This window comes from Adiantum capillus-veneris, chromosome 26, assembly GCF_014529385.1.
Source record: "Adiantum capillus-veneris isolate H3 chromosome 26, ASM1452938v2, whole genome shotgun sequence".
Lineage (NCBI taxonomy): Eukaryota > Viridiplantae > Streptophyta > Polypodiopsida > Polypodiales > Pteridaceae > Adiantum > Adiantum capillus-veneris.
The window spans coordinates 20,282,507-20,299,809 of NC_140956.1; the positions used below are offsets into that span (position 1 = coordinate 20,282,507).

The 17,303-nt window shown below is 38.7% G+C and overlaps 1 protein-coding gene and 1 long non-coding RNA gene across 2 annotated transcripts; both read right to left on the minus strand.

The window, feature by feature from the left end:
• Window positions 1-7,198: 7,198 nt before the first annotated feature.
• Window positions 7,199-13,739, minus strand: LOC147423092 (uncharacterized). Its single transcript, XR_015186550.1, has 3 exons — window positions 13,683-13,739; window positions 9,453-9,534; window positions 7,199-8,135 (listed from the first exon to the last, which is right to left on the minus strand). It is a non-coding gene; the product is annotated as an uncharacterized LOC147423092 (long non-coding RNA).
• LOC147423093 (uncharacterized) lies at window positions 10,194-11,950 on the minus strand. Its single transcript, XM_086501185.1, has one exon. It carries the CDS (start codon window positions 11,936-11,938, stop codon window positions 10,880-10,882), a length of 1,059 nt encoding a protein of 352 aa, XP_086357311.1. The 5' UTR covers window positions 11,939-11,950; the 3' UTR covers window positions 10,194-10,879.
• Window positions 13,740-17,303: the final 3,564 nt, after the last annotated feature.

Here is a 17,303-nt window from a genome sequence, read left to right on the forward strand (position 1 = left end):
CCTCAACTGTTGTCAATAGCTTAATTGCTCTCTCTTTTGAAAGTATTGTCGATGCTATCTAACTAGGTGTTATGCTTTTTGTTGCTCTCTCCACCCAAGCACTCTTGTAATTCTCATTAGGAATCAACTCTAATGAAATGCTCACTATGTTCATGTTAATTTCCGCTACACATAAGATTTTAGGCCATTAAATGTTACATAGCACTTCAACTATGCAGAGGTTGGACAAGGGAAAAGATATTGTGATAAACTTGGATTCAAATTGAATTTGAATATTGTACTTAGCTATTGAGTCTAAACAAGAAAATGAGGAAGTAAAAGGATAATCATATTCAAATGAGACGGCCTATTCAGATCTATAACAATTTTAGATTATTTATGTGGGGGCTAGGAGAATGGTTGAGCAATGGCAGATGATCAACTACCATGACTAGAGTACTTGCAAACTACCTCCTCATCCAAGCACTATTTAGATGTTGGAGAGAAATCTGGAATATATGATTTATATTGATGATATGGAGATTAACCCACAATTGGATCAGCCTTCTATATTAAATTTAAAAAAGTTCGCCCTACAACTTGAATTTCTATTGGGTTACAAACCATTGTATAGTTGTATGAAAGACATTCGTATTGAGATCAAAGCTATGCTCGTAAAGTTGCAAATCGCTAGAAACATTTTGGATCACAAGATCAAGACATTGCTGGAAAATAATGTTACCAGTAGGGGTATGTTATTTTCATGAGCTAAAACACTCAAGGTAGGAATGACAAGCTTCAAATAAATCTTCTTAAGAAGATACATATTTCTCTTAGAAATATGAAATTTTGAGAAAAAGTTATAAGTACATCAGCTATTGTATAACTGCATAACCATTATATACTATAAAAAGAACATATGCATCCTCCTTATCGTTAAAAAAGATTTTTTGACCACATTTCTTCAAATAAATTATATATAATTCACAACTCACACTTGTATTTCTTTAGAGAAATTATCTTGTAGGACATACCACAACCATAATTTTTTAGAGAAACTATGTTCTAAGCTAGCTGACAACCATATTTCTTTGGAGAAATTATGTTGCGACACATGCTGCAACCATGGTTCTTTGCAAAGGTGAAGCTCAAATCCAAGCAAAAAGCATATTTCTTTGGAGAAATTATGTTGCCACACATGCTACAACCATAGTTGTTTGCAAAGATGAAGCTCAAATCTAAGCAAAATCCATATTTCTTTCGAGAAATTAGGTTTGACAAGATTAAGAGGATGATATGGATGATAGCTCATTATGATGGATGGATATGGAGACTTGTTGAGAAGTTCATATTTTTTTAGCACAATATACATTTGGAGATACTACCTGATATGTATGTTTGGAAGAATTCCAAGCATTCAACTATATTTCTTTGGAGAAATTATGTTGGAGTCTAGTAAAAAGTTATATTTCCCTAGAGAAATCATATTTGGGGGTCCTACTTGCTATGTGTTTCTTGGGAAGTCCAATAATTTAATTATATTCCTTTGGAGAAATTATGTTGGATAGAAACCCCCTAGATTCCAAGGACAAGTCATTTTTTATTTGAAAAATTAAGCATCAATTCAAGCCACAAACTTTTATATTTCTAAAGAGAAATCGAATCTCCTCCAAGTCACCACCAAAATTACTTTTTTTCAAAACGAAATCCTTCATGCATAGAACCAATATACCACTTTCTCCATGAAAAGTGGCTCTCTTAGAGCCAATACAAGTTAATTTTGTCGACAAAATTACTTCGGACTGCCGTGTTTAACTTTCATGTCCAATGTTAGAAAATAGTCATTCAACCACTTAAATCGAAAGAAAAATGACATTTGAATATTTTTTTGAGTTAAAAGATACACAAAACATCATAAACATGTCAAGCTCTTAAAATGCAATTTTATTTTTATATTTCTCCGGAGAAATTATATTTCATCTTAACTCACTACCTTTTTTTGCCAAAGAAAGTATGATACTATCAAGTCTAAGCTATCAATCATACTTTTCTATAGAAATTATGTATATTCTTATCTCACAACCATATTTCTTTGGAGAATTGCATTATTAGACATGCCACACCATTATTTTCTATAGAATCTTAGGCTATCTTAGAACCATATTTCTTTGGATAAATTACCTTTTAACACAATCACATTTTTCTTGAGACATCATCTTGGTGTTTAGCATAAAGACATATTTTTCTCAAGAAAATTTAGTGATTAAACCATGCTTTCTTGAAGACGTTCAAGTTTCAATTCCTTCTATAAACCATGCTTTGTTTAAGACATTCAAGTTTCAATTTCTTTTAATTGTCCACCCTACTATATCCACTATGTATGTCATGTGAAACTTAGAATTTTTTGTTACAAATAATCAAAAATAATTTCCAAATATATTTTCTCTTTGAAATAAAGTTTTCCACCTATGATATTTGTTTACAAATATCAACTGAATTACATACATATTTTCACTCCTAGCTTGTTAGCTCATGGGTTTTAGCTCTGAAAATGGAAATCCCCCTACCAATAGCAAAGGGATCTAAGACCTAAATGAGCCTCGAGGAACAAGAAATGGCTCTAAAGAGTTTATTTTACCTAATTAGAATTTCTAAAAAAATGTTATTAAAAGAGAATCAGGTTGTGTTGATTTTTTTAGTTTGTTCCTAATTCACCTACTTTGTTATATGCTTTCCCAATGAAGAGACAAAGTTACCACAATTTTTTCATGCTCTCTATCCAAAGTACAATGAGCCATTTGATCAATAGAAGTACCTGAAGATTGTAGATCAACTAAGAGAGTGGTATGAGCAAAGCAAGGCTGACTAGGTCTCCTGGAAGAACGTTCTTATTGACAATGAATAGAAACCCATTGTGCCAGAGTTCAAGGATAATTGCAATTTCTTTAGGGGAAGGATGAATTAGTGGAGAGATTAGATCACACACCACATTTGTCTTACCAAACGAGGTCCTTCAACTATCAATTGAAGCTTCCAAAATCCCAGAAAAAAGTTGGTGAGTAAAGCACCATCAGAGTCTCAATTCAGAGAGATGGTTTGGGGTTTTGTTTGAAGCAAGGATCAAGGCCAATTAGCCATTACTAGAGGGTTGGATTCACATCACATCAGTGTGTCACAAATTAGCCAAAGCCAGACTGGGGAAGGTATATCTTGTATGATGTTGATACAAAGGCCTAGAATGATCTGACACCATACAAAGTGGAGATGATGATTGATCATCAAGAACATCTAGAGAAAGCAGCTATTTTTTAGCTCATTCACAAAGAGAATTTTGGCACCAGTACTCAAGATATGGGTCAACCTCTAGCACTTCAAGCTCCACCTCAATCTATTTGAAATCCCACAAGGAAGAGGCCTCCAGATAAAAGGAAATGATTACATCCACACATTATACAGATATGGAAGCCAGTGCACAAGCATAGAGAGCTGAGAGGGCTAACCTCAGGTGGCAAGAAGTAGGGTTCACTTGGAACAGATCATAATCTATTGCAGCATTGAGCTGGAAGGAAAGTGGGTAAATTTAGATATATTCCCTAAGGATATTAGTCATTTCCAGCAACATATCTAAACTTTTGAAAATATTACAAAATTCAAAGAAACATGGGGAGGAAATGTAGACAATGGGAATAAACCCTAGTCAAAAGCTAGACCATTAGTGGAAACTCGTAAATATTGAGCCTAGTTATTGCGCTCATTGTACAAAAAATAGTTAGCCAAATGCCCAGTCTAACACCTATAAATAGAGCCCATTACACATTTGGTGGAGCCTATTGTAGCCAACTCATGAAGGGGAGTTGTGCGCTTGCAAATGCACATTAGAGAGACGTGTATGCCAAACAAAACAGCTATCAAAGTCTGTGAAGAGATGAAGCACAAGGAAAATAGGGAAGAAAGAACTCAAGAGGACAATCAAGTTCAAGTGGAGTCAATTTTGAAATTGATTTTTCCCAAAAGCTAGCGCTATAGCCAAAGTGGTCGGTTTAACTATTTTATCCCTATATATTGACATCATGTGTAATCTTGCATATGTAATTCCTATTATTTTAGTAGATGGCCTTATGATAGGATCAAGAAGCTTGTGGAACTTTTCTTTAATTATGTTTACATAGCCCTAAATTAGGTGTTCAAACTATTTCTAACCACTTTTGGTTGGTCAAGTATGAACCCTAGTTTTATAAGCTCATTATTCAAATACCTCTTTTTAAATCATCTTAAGGGTTTCAAAGCTAGAGACCTAGTCACATCATAAGCTTGAGAGCTTTGTGAACACCAAGTAGCGACATAGCTTCCCTCTCCTCTCAAGGTCTTTTGCCTACTTGCATTCCTTACCTCCCACATGCTCCCTTATCCATGGTGATTGATATTTTGAATATAACCAATGAAATACCTACATTTCCCTTGTGCAAGGGTACATATCCTTTGGCAAGATATTCACGCCTTTAACACTTTTGGAATCAAATGTTAAACTATACGAAATTTTTTCCCTTCAAGATCATTCCAAAGCCCTCAGATTAAGTGTACAAATCATAAACTCTTATACTCTCAATACTTGATGAAAACTAGCAAGATGTTCATAAGGATCCCTTGTGCCATCATATTTACTCACCCATTTTTGGAAATCTTTTGGTTGTACCCTTCTCAGTGGCTCTGACATTGTCCTTCTTGTAGTAGGCACTCCCAATCCTAGGTCTCCAGGCCAAGTAGAATTACAATGTCACCGGTTTGACACTTTGATAGCTTGTTAGTGAGTGCATGTATCCCATTGTGGCTAAGAATCTACATTGTGTCCCAAATTTATATAATCTCAAGGAATGAAGCCCCCACTCCCTCCAAGGTTTGACTAATTTTGTTCTTGGTTGAGCCCATCTTGGTGTTCGTACTACCAAAAAATTATTGGGTTTTTGGTTCTTCTATGAAAGGTTCTTCTTTCTTATTTAACATCCAATGACAAAAAGAGTACTTATTTTGTGTGGTTTCTCTACTTCCTCTCAAGTCATCTTGCTAAATTCATTATTTAATTGGTCATAGCTCTATGCTCAAAGTGAAAGTAGGGTTCTCGTTTCTCCTAAAGATGGAGTTCTAATGGTGGTGTTCTATGAGGCACAATTGTACACACAATCATAGAGAGTAGTGATGAGGGTATCTATCATAGGTAAGAGAGATACACAGGCGGTCCAGGGGGGGGAGAGAGATTAGAAATATCCTACGGAGGAAGAGTGGTAGAGCAACGTGGTTGATAATCTTAGGTAGTCAAGGTCCATGGAAATATCTCTGCTACTACATGGAGGTGGTACTAATCTCCAGGGTTACCAGGGAAAAGACTATAGGTGGCCCATCTGCATCTAATGTAGCTTCCAAGGTGATTTTCATCCTAGGGAACGTCTTTGTGTAGAAGTAGAATCTTGGAGAGGAACTCCATCCGTAGTTGACAGAATGCCAAGGAGGTGATCGACCATAGAGCTCCCTCTTGGAATCCATCTCCATGTTTGAACAAATCCAAGAATCTTGACTAACACTTGCCCTAAGGTCTTACCCATCCATTTGTTGAAGAATTTGCAAAACCTCGAAGAGGAATTCCACCATGCCTCGAAGGGGAAGTCCTATAGGCGTCCGAGAGGAAGTCTACCATGCTTTAGAGAGGAAGCTTGGGGGATCGAGCATAGGAAACTTACTATACCACATAAGTGTAGGAGAGGGGAGACTTTCAAAGGGCTACATAAGCGTATAAATTAGCCCAATAATTAGCCTCTTTATCTTTAAAACAAGGGAGGGGGTCGTTACATTTTTATTTTTTTATTGCTCACTTGGGTAGCTATTCTTACACAATAAACAACCCCCCTCCTCCCCCCCCCCCCAAAAAGGAGCATGATCACTATCCTCTCACTTGCGAGACAATAGTTGTGTAGATACGAAAGGTACTTACGTCTCTTTGTATCAAGTTTAGGTTGTTTCTCTAAAAGAAGTTCTCGCTTAGTGCATGGTTTTCAAACAATTGTCTTGTTTCTTCTTTAAAACCATACGACTGTGAAAAAAATGGCTATAAAGTCTTTATTGTAGAAGGATTCTCTCTTTGATTCGTCCTATTATGTTAAGGTCACTTGAGTCCACCAAATCTTGTATAATAAGCTAGGGGTATAGTAATTTTTTAATTGAAAACCATATAAGCATAAAAAGCTTGTGGAAAGGGGGTCATATTGATCTTACCTAGACTTTACCTAGACTTAGGTAAATAGGGATTTTACCTAGACTATCTGCTCACAAGTAGCATTCCCATAGGTAAATAGGGATTTTACCTAGACTATCTGCTCACAAGTAGCATTCCCATAGGAAGTATGGCATGCTATCTTGGAGCCTATAGCTCGGATACACTCCATGATATGTCGAACACAAGGAGAACACTTCTCTAGGTATAAGCATACTTTGGTGTTTATTACCAATGGAGGAGTTGAGCATAAACAATTTTCCCCTAAACAAAGACAAGCCCCAAAGAATCAAGTTATGGATGAAGAGTTGATCATTGGTTGAGAGAGTGTCCAAAAGGAAAAAAGCTTAAAATAGATGAATATTTTGTTGAGAGTGGTAAAATACAATTGTTTAAAAAGTGCCAAAAGTACCCTAATAAGAAAGGAAAGGCTCCAATCAAGATGATTGAAGTTATTCCATCTAGCGGATCATACTGAGTAAGCAGCCCCATTCAATATAAAGACAACAGCACAAGCACAAAAAATGGAGCAAAAAGAGAAGACAAAACAGGTTGTTAGATAGACCACATGTGTTGAATGAAATTCTTAGGTAGAAGGCAAAAAAACGAACACGAACAAGCGGATGTTGCAGTCGTGATCTTGCAAAAGATCGAGAGAAATTAAGGTATCTAAGGAAACCAAGTCTCCCTATGAAAGCCAAAAATAGCCCTATGAGCATAAGTTTCAAAGGACTAATGATTAGGGACTAGATGCTCTTTTGAAAGCTTACCAAACTCTAGAACGATGATGCCCGACATACCCACCCTAAAATTGAAAAAGAGAGGTTGGAAATGTCCAAGGAGCTCATTGAAAGAGCCCATGGACTTATAAAACCACCTACATAATTACATTCTAAGAGAGGGTTACAAAACAAGGATGCCGAGACAAAGGAAACAAATGAAACAAAAAGCAGAGAGTAGTTTGAACACTATAGATTACTTGCGTATAATCACAAACATGTGCATGATGTTGAAGGAAATTGGCCATTGAGCTTTGGGAACGTCAAAATTTTTCCAAAGATGGAAGCACCACATTTGAGTTGTCTCTCATCCTAGAAAGTCATCTAGACTAGAAGACAGTAAACTTGGAACTTAGATCACTAGAAAATGACACAAGTTTGTGCAAGTCTAAGGAGAGCAAGCTTGAAACAATGACGGCGTTGTCATCCTATCTTGGGGAGTATGAAGAAACATTAGATATCAAAGTAGTGGTAGTCAAAGGCAAGGATGCAGTTGAGGATTTTCTCCTTTAAGATTTCTTAGTGGTAGTCTTGATCTTGTCTGCATACTACATGTATTACACCGCACAAAACCCTTCTTTGTTGTGCTCATTAAAGCATTTTGAAATGTTAGAAATTCCGAATAACATTGAGTGGAATCTCACGTTCCATGAATGCCTTTTTTCACTTTAGATGCAACTTCGTCATGAACGATCTATCAAAAGTGGCATATATAATGTGACCTCTTGGAACCTTGTTGACACTGGTAAGAGTTTCCACCCCAATTACATGCAACATTGCTAATGTAGCCATAGCTAAGGAGAGTTGCAACCTAAAGTTTGTTGCAACAAATCCAATTGCTCTAGTGCATCATTCTCGCATTGATCAAAGCAAGCGCTTCATCCTTGCACAACTGTCACTAATTTTTTATTTCCCAACTTGCTTTCAACATTCAGCTTGAGGCACACTGCACTAACTTGACATGAATGTTAGCTAGGGGTGCCCCACAAGTCCTAACAATAGAGATGCACAACCATGAAAGCAATTTGCATCTCAAGAGATACTATCTTGCTGTGTGCAAGCTCGTCCACATAGTTCAATTCCCGGCCGCGACCCATTATGCCCATGAGAGATTCCTAAATTCAACACAAAAGCCACAATATAATGCACAAGGTAAACATTACATGATATGCTATATTTCAAGCCACAATTACATCAAAGATCATAATACAATTGATGCTTCATGCATAAGCAATAGATTAATAATTTAGGCAAGTCAAAAAGATATGCATGATGGCACATGTGCACCTGATACCATGAGATTGGTATAAACTATGGTACCTTCACCACAAACCTCTTGCTTCCCACAAGGCAACATACTTTTTCTCTTCTAATTAAAGTGCTGATTTTCTCTCTTCAATGAGTTTCGCTTTCTTGCATTTAATTGCTTTTTCAAAAGAACTACTTCAAGCATAAGAAAAAAAAGCTTTACTTTTTTTGTTCCAAAAAGCACTACTTTTTCAAGAAGATACTTGCTTTTTTGTGCCTTTGGATTTAGGACTCTGAAAGGCAATTTAAGTTGGGCTTCTTTTCCACTTCCCCATCGGGGGATGTTGTTCCCACTATGTGGCCCCTTGATGGCATAAAATACACAGCAGCATAAACAGCACAGCAGCATACACTATGTGGCCCCTTGATGACATAAAATGCACAGCAGCATACTCCGTACTTTCTCCCCCAACGCTGATGGTGGAAAAAATGTGGTCAGCCAATTTACTCGTGTTGCCAAAATAGGACTTCCTGAGCTATGACGCATATTTGGCCAAATTAAAAAAACAGACTTCCTCTTATGGAAACAGAGGGCCAAGGGGGAGCAATCAGCTCCAAGCGCAGGCACTCAAAGGACAAGCAGCGAAAAGCTCATCCATTCATAAAGCACAATACTCTTCCATGTTTAATCATAAAACCACAGTAGAAACATCATCTTCGGCTAGATTGCAATACACTAAGATGACTCCTCAAACTTGCTGTAGCATACACACTACTTTGCACAACGACATTGCTCATTCGAGACAACCCATTTTACACTGAGCAATCAAAATACCCCTAATGACAAGGTGAAAAGTCCCTACATAAGATGATGAGAAGAGTGCATATGACCACTATTCAACGTCCCTCTTGATAGAGCGAGGAAAACAAACACCCAGTCTCCCATACTGGCCTACATATACATAAGACAAAGCTTACTTAATGCCCCTCTTAGACGAAAATACATGAAAAACGGATTGTCATCATTGGCTTGCCATGTGGAACTAATCAAGTTTTGTCCAACGGTCCACAATTGCTCCCAAGAGTCCCATGCTTTACTAAGGTCTTATGCAGGCCAAAACCGTGACTTCTCACAGACACAAAGCAACAAACCATATGACCAGTCAAAAACTTGAACTACGCACCTTGAGAAGTTAAGTTCTGATGACCACCCGGATGAGGAGTAAAGCCTGGTGAAAGCACTTTCCGATCCGCTGCAATCCAAGACTAGTGAAGGACAAAAAAGCTCACTTAGCATTGTTCATTCCTGTGAACCTTAAAGAGCAAAAGTCGGTCAAATTCACTACTATTAAAAAATTGGAAATGATCTTGGCCAACCTTACCACAATCAACAATTCAATTCAGACACTCCCAAATTCTCATCTCTGCCTTAGAAAGAGAACAGAGCAAGCACCACCGAGAAAATCAAGTAATGTTAATCCAAAAACAGACGAACCTCAAAACTGCAAAGCCAAATGTAAGATGACAGCCATCATGAACTGACAGACTTCAAAATGTTGCTTAATGCAACCAAGAAGTAAGAGATAATACACATGATTGCCTAACAGTACACTCATTTTCCCGGGCAAAGAAGAAACTCGTACACTACTCCACTTGCAGTTGTTTCTCAGTTCAAACCACCTCACAGTTAGTCACTGCTAGCAATAGAAAAATTGATATCGAATGCTGATGACAAGACCGGAACTCCAATCTATGCCAGCCGTTCTGGTAATAAGCCCAATTCATTAAATACATTGCAGCATTAGAAATCCTTACACCTGCAGAAACAGCTTCTCCAAAACCAACATTTGGATCCATATTCTTTAACCACCCAGGTTACCTGACCCGATAATATGCCCATGAAAACCAGATCTGACTAGAAAACAGATAAGGACCAATCTGGCCAACTGATCCACTTAACTCTGGTAAACAAAAAGCATGTTACAAGGCATGCAAGAGCACACTTACAAAAACAACTGATGGAGAAAGGCACAAAACTCATCCTCAGTCCACAGTCGATTAAAATACTCCAGTCGTCTCCATCCAACCCTTACTTGTGAGCGGTGGCCTTATCTAAGTTCTGCCAAGTTATTTCCCGGCATGCATGCCCATCCAACAAGAAGAAAAACTGTATAATCCAAATCTACATTAAGCTTCATCTTTACCATGACAGACAACCCACCCATATACATGAGCATGAAACTCAACTCGTCCCTTACGATCACGTACAACGCTTTTTGCGATTACTGCCTCAGATTAATTACACCTGATGCAGCAGCAGAATGTGAATCAGAGACCCAAATTCAGCTCGATGCACCCAAGTTATACGTAATACAGAGATGCATGTTTAATAAGGAAGGGAAGCTCAAACAATTTATGCATCCACTCATAAGACTCTGGCTGTCGGACCGAGAACTGGCGCTCACAGTTACAGAAAAGCCTTGCAGGTTTTAACATCCCCTCGTTGAAGAAATACTTGGAAACACGGGTCGCAAGGCAAGCAAGCAAAGGCATCAACTGTAATATGGCCACTGCCAATAGTAATACCAGTTCAAGGGGCAATGAGACAAGCCTAGTATCCTGAAAGCTGGAAGAAATCAGGAGTTCCTCCGAACAAGACCTCTGAGACTTGCTCATAATCATAAGGATACCTCACAGAAACCACATTGCCAAGCTCTTCATCCTCATCTTCTGTTGGAGAGACATCCCTTGGATGATTATTCTCCATGTGTCTCAGCTCTTCTGTTCCACTCTCTTGTTTTAGAGCGCTGGCTTGCTCACTAACACTTTGTTGTCGGGTAACCAGGCTGGCATCTGCAGATTCATCCCTATGCATCTTGTTCGATTCGTCTCCTGACACATGCGCCTTATCAATGTGAGAAACATGCAAATCTGTAGAATGTGCAGTATGCACATCCTTAATTGCTTCCGAGCTTGCTTGAGAAGGCTCAGAGGGAACTTCTGATATGCATCCACTATGTGAATGAGCTTGATCAGCTCCTACCATGCTGTGAGTAGCATGCAAACCCCGGTTCCAGTGCCGCTGCATACCCTCAGGCAATGTTCGACCATAATCGGCTTGATATTGAGCTTGCTGTCTCACATTATTTGGGTTCACAAGAGATGGATCTATCCCAGCAGCATATTCATCAACACGGTTCTCTGCAAAAAAGCCATAGCCAACTGAATTGAGATTCCTGAATGCATATGGGTTTGCCAATGTGACATCTCCAGCTACATCTGCAGATGAGCTGGAAGTAGCCATGAATAGAGGGGAAGCAAAAGAAAGTGGTAGTGGTGTCTCATACGCCAACCCATCATTTGCAAAAGCGTAAGGGGGGTTCTTGTCCAGTGAGCTCTTATGAAAAAGCTCATCAGACGAGGAAGAAGAGACCATGTCTTTCACTTGATTCAGTAACTTAGATTTCTTATTCTTCCGCAGACCACCACCTACAGGCACATTTCGAAGGGAGCCACCCGCAGTCCAGTAGCGTTTGCAGCTCTTGCAAAAATGCCGTGGCTGGGAAGTATTATAATTGTTATAGTAGCAAAACTTTGTATCTGAGGAGTCGCAACGGGGGCATCGCAGGGCTTCAGGTGGGAGACGCCGTGAAACCTCGCAGGCCACCATCGCTGCAAAACCCTAAATGGAGGCAAACCGTCAGAACCCAAAGTCTAGCTTTCCGAGCTGAGATGAAAGAGAAAGGTGGAGAACTCGCTTGGCTGTGGGGAAGAACACAGAGATCGGAGCAGACAGTCGGATCGCAGCTGAAAGTCGAAGGGGGAGCGATGGAGCAGAGAATGCGAGCAAGTACCCACCTTGAGATGGATCGTGGAGAAGGTAAAGAGGTGAAGTGGGCAGCAAGCTCAGCTAACGCAGACGCAGAAGAGTTGTGTGGGAATGGTTGATCTCCATGGCTCGAAGCTTCGGGACGATGGAGATGGGGTAAGTAACCAATAGTGAAACAGCGTAAACCACGCGCGCCATTTCGAGCCGTTCGATTCTCTGCGTCAGATCATCTGGACCGTCCAAAGTTTCCCCACCGTTTTACCATCATCTACCTTATAGTTGTCGGTGTGGGTTGTCTTTTTCCACGTCACCAAATTTGCAACCAATTAGAAAATCAGGCCAATTTGGTGCACAATTCTGTTTGGTATGATGTTGTTGTTGTTGGAAGTTCACTCACCTCACCTTTGAATAATAAGGCCTCATTTTTTGAGATATTGTAGTCTCTCAATTTGAGATATGTTGCACCTTCTCTTTGGCATGTCCTACATCAAGCATGTAGGCCCCTCATGATGGATTTCTTTTCTCCTTACTAGCATCCATAAGTGCATGCTTCCCATGTAGTATGCATAAAGCTATGTTCACAATGCATTTGGAAAGGGGAACCTCTCCTTGCATTCGATCCTTCGATCGCACTACTTGCATGTACTAGCCAGTGCCATAAGATCATTGATCCAACAATGCGCAACTCCCATGGCTAGATAGCTAGTTTATCATTCTAGAGATGACATGTTCAAGCTTTATTGCAAAGCACTGAGGAAAGCTTTGTCTTGTGGGCCTACAAGAATGGGGTGGGGTTGGAAGAAAGATGATCCGTTCGGCAATTCGCCACATACACATTCTCGTTTGCCTTCTAGTCGCCAGAACCTAACCTTAGTGTTGATATTGAAATGCACCATTATCAGCAGGTCCTTAGGGTTAATTAGGTTTATGTCACTTCACTCCCTATCACATTACAAGTCAATCCCAAGACTCCTTAGAATCATATGGAACATCCTCAGTGTGGACTCGCTCTCTCATAAGCTCACCATTGTATGTCGCAATCAATGTGAACATGAGTAGTGAGGCCATTTTAACTTTATTGTGGTCATGCTCTACTAGCCATCAAATGAAACCCAAATTTTCCTACTAAGATTCAATTGTGAAGCCCTTCAACTAATGGCACTAAGTGGAAGAGTATTGGAGATTGGTGGGGCAGATGCATCCTAATCTATATCCACAATTTTCCTTTACTCCAAACTAGAAAACATGAGAGTAACTTCCTTTTAGAGCACTCTTAACTTTTCTTATAAGAACACATACACCTAGGTACTTATGCTTCTCGTACTTCCTTCCAAGCTTGCATCATAGAATGGTATACTTCAATGGAGGGTGAAATTCAACCTTCGAGGACACAATGCAAGCACCTTGTGCAGAATGAAAAGAGCCATGAGTGGAAGAAGGGAGGACCACAAGAAAAACCACAATGCAAGCTATACAAAGCATTGCCAAAATATATTAGAAGGTCACTAGTAAGCTTTACATTAAAATCTTAGTCATGACTAGAGAAAGGGAGAAATGACAAGCAAAAGTGCAATTCAAGCCTCACCTATTGTCGAAGGAGCACCGCATCTTTATAAGGTCTAAGTTGCAACACGGTACTCGGTTGAGATCATCTCTAGAGAGCACAAGAGCTCCACTTATATGGGTTTTTGGAAAAACTCACTCAACCCCTTTGTTGTGCTATCATGGTGTTACTCACGTGCTTCAATATGTAAGAATTTATTAGCCACATGTAAAGTTTTACTCCCTCTATGACAACAAGTAACATGTTTCATATCGCCATGGATGTGTGCATATCGTGTACACAATGCATGGTGTGTCACAATTACAATTTGGTCTTCTCTCTCTCTCTCTCTCTCTCTCTCTCTCTCTCTCTCTCAATCAATCAAAAACTACTTCACCCCATTATCACCTCTTAGCAACTAGGAAATTGAGAATGAGCTTTCTCACATTGCTTTTCTATTAATGTCATGAACCCCCATTCAATTTTTTGTCGTTATCAACCACCTAACTTGAATATAGGCCTTGACATTTATCATGATTTGATTCATTTATGGAGTATGTGAATTGCATGATCATTCCATATGGTGCATTCAATGATAGCAATTTTTCTTCATGGGCCTTAGTGTTGATTTCATGTGTTTGAAACATTTGAGTTATTAGTCCATGCCACAATTTATCCATGAGCTATTTATCCTTGCCCAAAGAAGTGATCATTGAGTGGAATACATGAAGGTAACAAGAATGTCAATGTTGAGTTTTAAAAATGTCCATATATTCTCAAAATATGCTTAAGATATTAGGGAAAATGTCACCAACTTTTAGTTTTGTTTTTCTTTTAAATGCTTATTTGAGCTTGGTTTGAATTAACTCAAAATAATACATGTAAAACCCTAGCATATCCTTTGCACAAGGGTATCCAGTGTACACAAAAAGGCCAGTTCAATGGGTGCAAAGCCCCCCAGAGGGATTTGAGATCATTGACTTCAAACGTACCCTTAATCCATGTTACAAAATTTCTATATTTCTGTCAAGAACTTATTTTCTTCTTCTCGGCAAACCGTTTCCTCCTACTTGACAGAAGCCACCCACAAGTTTCCACCACTAGTTCTGCATGCAGCATTCCATTCTATTTTGGAATAGCTGCTCATGCCTAGAAACCCATATGGCTTTCAGGAACCAATTTTTAGTTTTGTTCTACTTAAGCTAACTTTCTCTCACTAGAATTGGTCATTTTAGACAAAGAAAATCTTCAAAGGATTAAGAAAGCAAGAAAAAATGTAATCACAACTGGAGCTTGCAAGACACAGACCCACCTCTCTTATGTTATTTAAAAGCATGTGCATGGAATATGTAGCACTTAATGCTAGAAGATATCCTTCGTGGTCCTTAAATCACCAACAAAACCTCCCAAATATGGCTAATCAGGTCCTTAAAAAACCCATAGCCCATACTATGTTGGCATCAATAACACATGCATTGTTTCTATGACACCTATAGTCCATAAATTAAAGACTAACTAATTTATTTTTATTTGTGATGGATGCAGGTAACATGGAAAATAGTTGCATAGGATGGCACTTAGTTAAATAAAACGGGATTGACCAACACTAACATGGGGAATATAGTTTATTGTACCACATTCCTTTATAATTTGAATATTTTTACTTCCCACATTTTTGTAGATGGTATTATTAATGTGGTTATTTTTTTCTATTTCATACACACACACTAGCAGTCCTTGTGATGCTGAAATCACCATTGAAGACCCTTTGAGAACACTACATTAATACATCTTTATGGTATGCAAGAGATTGTAGAATCTTGGGATGCAGCATTACACCCTGTAGGGTATGGAGATAGGTGGTTGGATGTCCCTTATCTCATACAAGGGCTGCTCTTATTCATCAAGGACCTGACGTTTGAAAATACTAGTATTCAACATGATCTACAAAATGTGGGCATTGATGATAATTGTGAGATTATGTTGTTATTTGTACTTGATAACCTTGCATAGCTAAGATTATATGTTGTAGCCAAGGAAAACCCATCAACTATCAATGCTAGACTACATGACTTAATTGCTAATACTAACACTATTTTGGATGAGGACACTAAGGAGCAAAAGGAATGGAGAGAGAATGCATCATCTTTTATGCATCAATTCATGGAGCTCTATGGAAGGAAAGGTGTAGCATGCTTCAAGGAGCCCCGAAGTACCCATTGCCCCCTCCAATGAACCCCACAAGTAATCTTATTCTAGAAGATTTTGAAGCAGATGAAGTGGAGGTCATTAAGCAAGAGTTCTCAATCAACAAGGCTATTACGAAAAAGGTCACTCCATCAAAATATATCTCACAGAGCCCTTCATACTTGACAGTCTCTTACAAGTCAAGCTTCAAGATACACATCATAAGGTATGGGCTTTTGGCAATTTTTCCCTATTGGCACCTATCAATGAAGGTTTTTGTTGAATGAAAAAGACAAGGTAGTAGCAAAGATTGGTTTAAACAAAATCCTACTAACTCGTCTAACATTATTGAGCCTTTTTTGATGGGTTGCCTAGTTACTATGTCCATTTTTGAGACATAGAGATGCTTACAAGACTTAGGATGTGTGCTTGGAGTTAAAGCAGTAATTTCCCTCAATGGGAGAGACTAGTATTTTACTAATCATCTATGGAATATTTATAGACCTTCTATCAAATGTGGGTGTGACTTTATGGGAGAATCTTGCAAGGATGGGAATGTCCTATGGTTTGACCATGTTTTATGGCTTATGATACATAAAGTTCAAGCCTTTTTCCCTGCTGACTCCTTGAAGAAGTCAACTCTTAAATTTCTGAAATGGGTTTCTACAGAAGGACAAGAGGCAATTAAAGCTCTCTTGATCCATGTGCTATATAGGGAAAGGATAAAATCCTATGTCAAGCATGAAACTCTCTTCCACCAAACACCAAGAGAGGACTTAGAACTATTCTTGTCAAAAGTTGTATTCTTGATGGGATAGGAAGGAAGAGGAGGTAAAAGAGATAGGATGGACACACATACCTAGGGAAGAGGAGGAAAACCTAGAAACCAGAACCTGAGGTATTTGAACCAACCTCAACCCTCTCATGGACTTCTATAGCCTCACCATCACAATCATCAGGCATCTATTCTACAGTCAACAAAAATTCATTGACCCCCATTAGAACTCCCCCGTCTACCTCCAGTATGCATGCTACCCCTTCAAATATGCCTAGTGCTAGAAACATGTATGCTTACACCCTAGGATGCACCCAGTCGACTAAGAATATTTTTTATTTTTGATATTAGGAAAGAACTGATAATTAATGGGAGAAGGAAGATTAACCAAAGCCCCGCCTCATATATCACATGAGATGCCTTAATGCTTTTTCAGATATTAGCTTGTTGTTATTAGTCTTTTTTTTCTATGGACTAGGAGGCAACAATGCATGTAAACTTGATCATATTTGTATTGGATGGATTTTTTGGGTTCAATTAAGGACAGGGTGTGCAAGGCCAAGTTTTTTTTTGTTTTGAATCACAACATTGCTATGTAGAGAAGGTATGATGGGCCTCTCTAAAGAAATCCAACATGTACTCATATATTATCTTGCGACTTTTGATCCATACATTCAAAATGTCTTACATAAAGGTCAAAA

Coding starts and splice junctions, on each gene's coding strand:
- LOC147423093 (XM_086501185.1), bottom strand. CDS start 11,938: ATGGTGGCCTGCGAGGTTTCACGGCGTCTCCCACCTGAAGCCCTGCGA.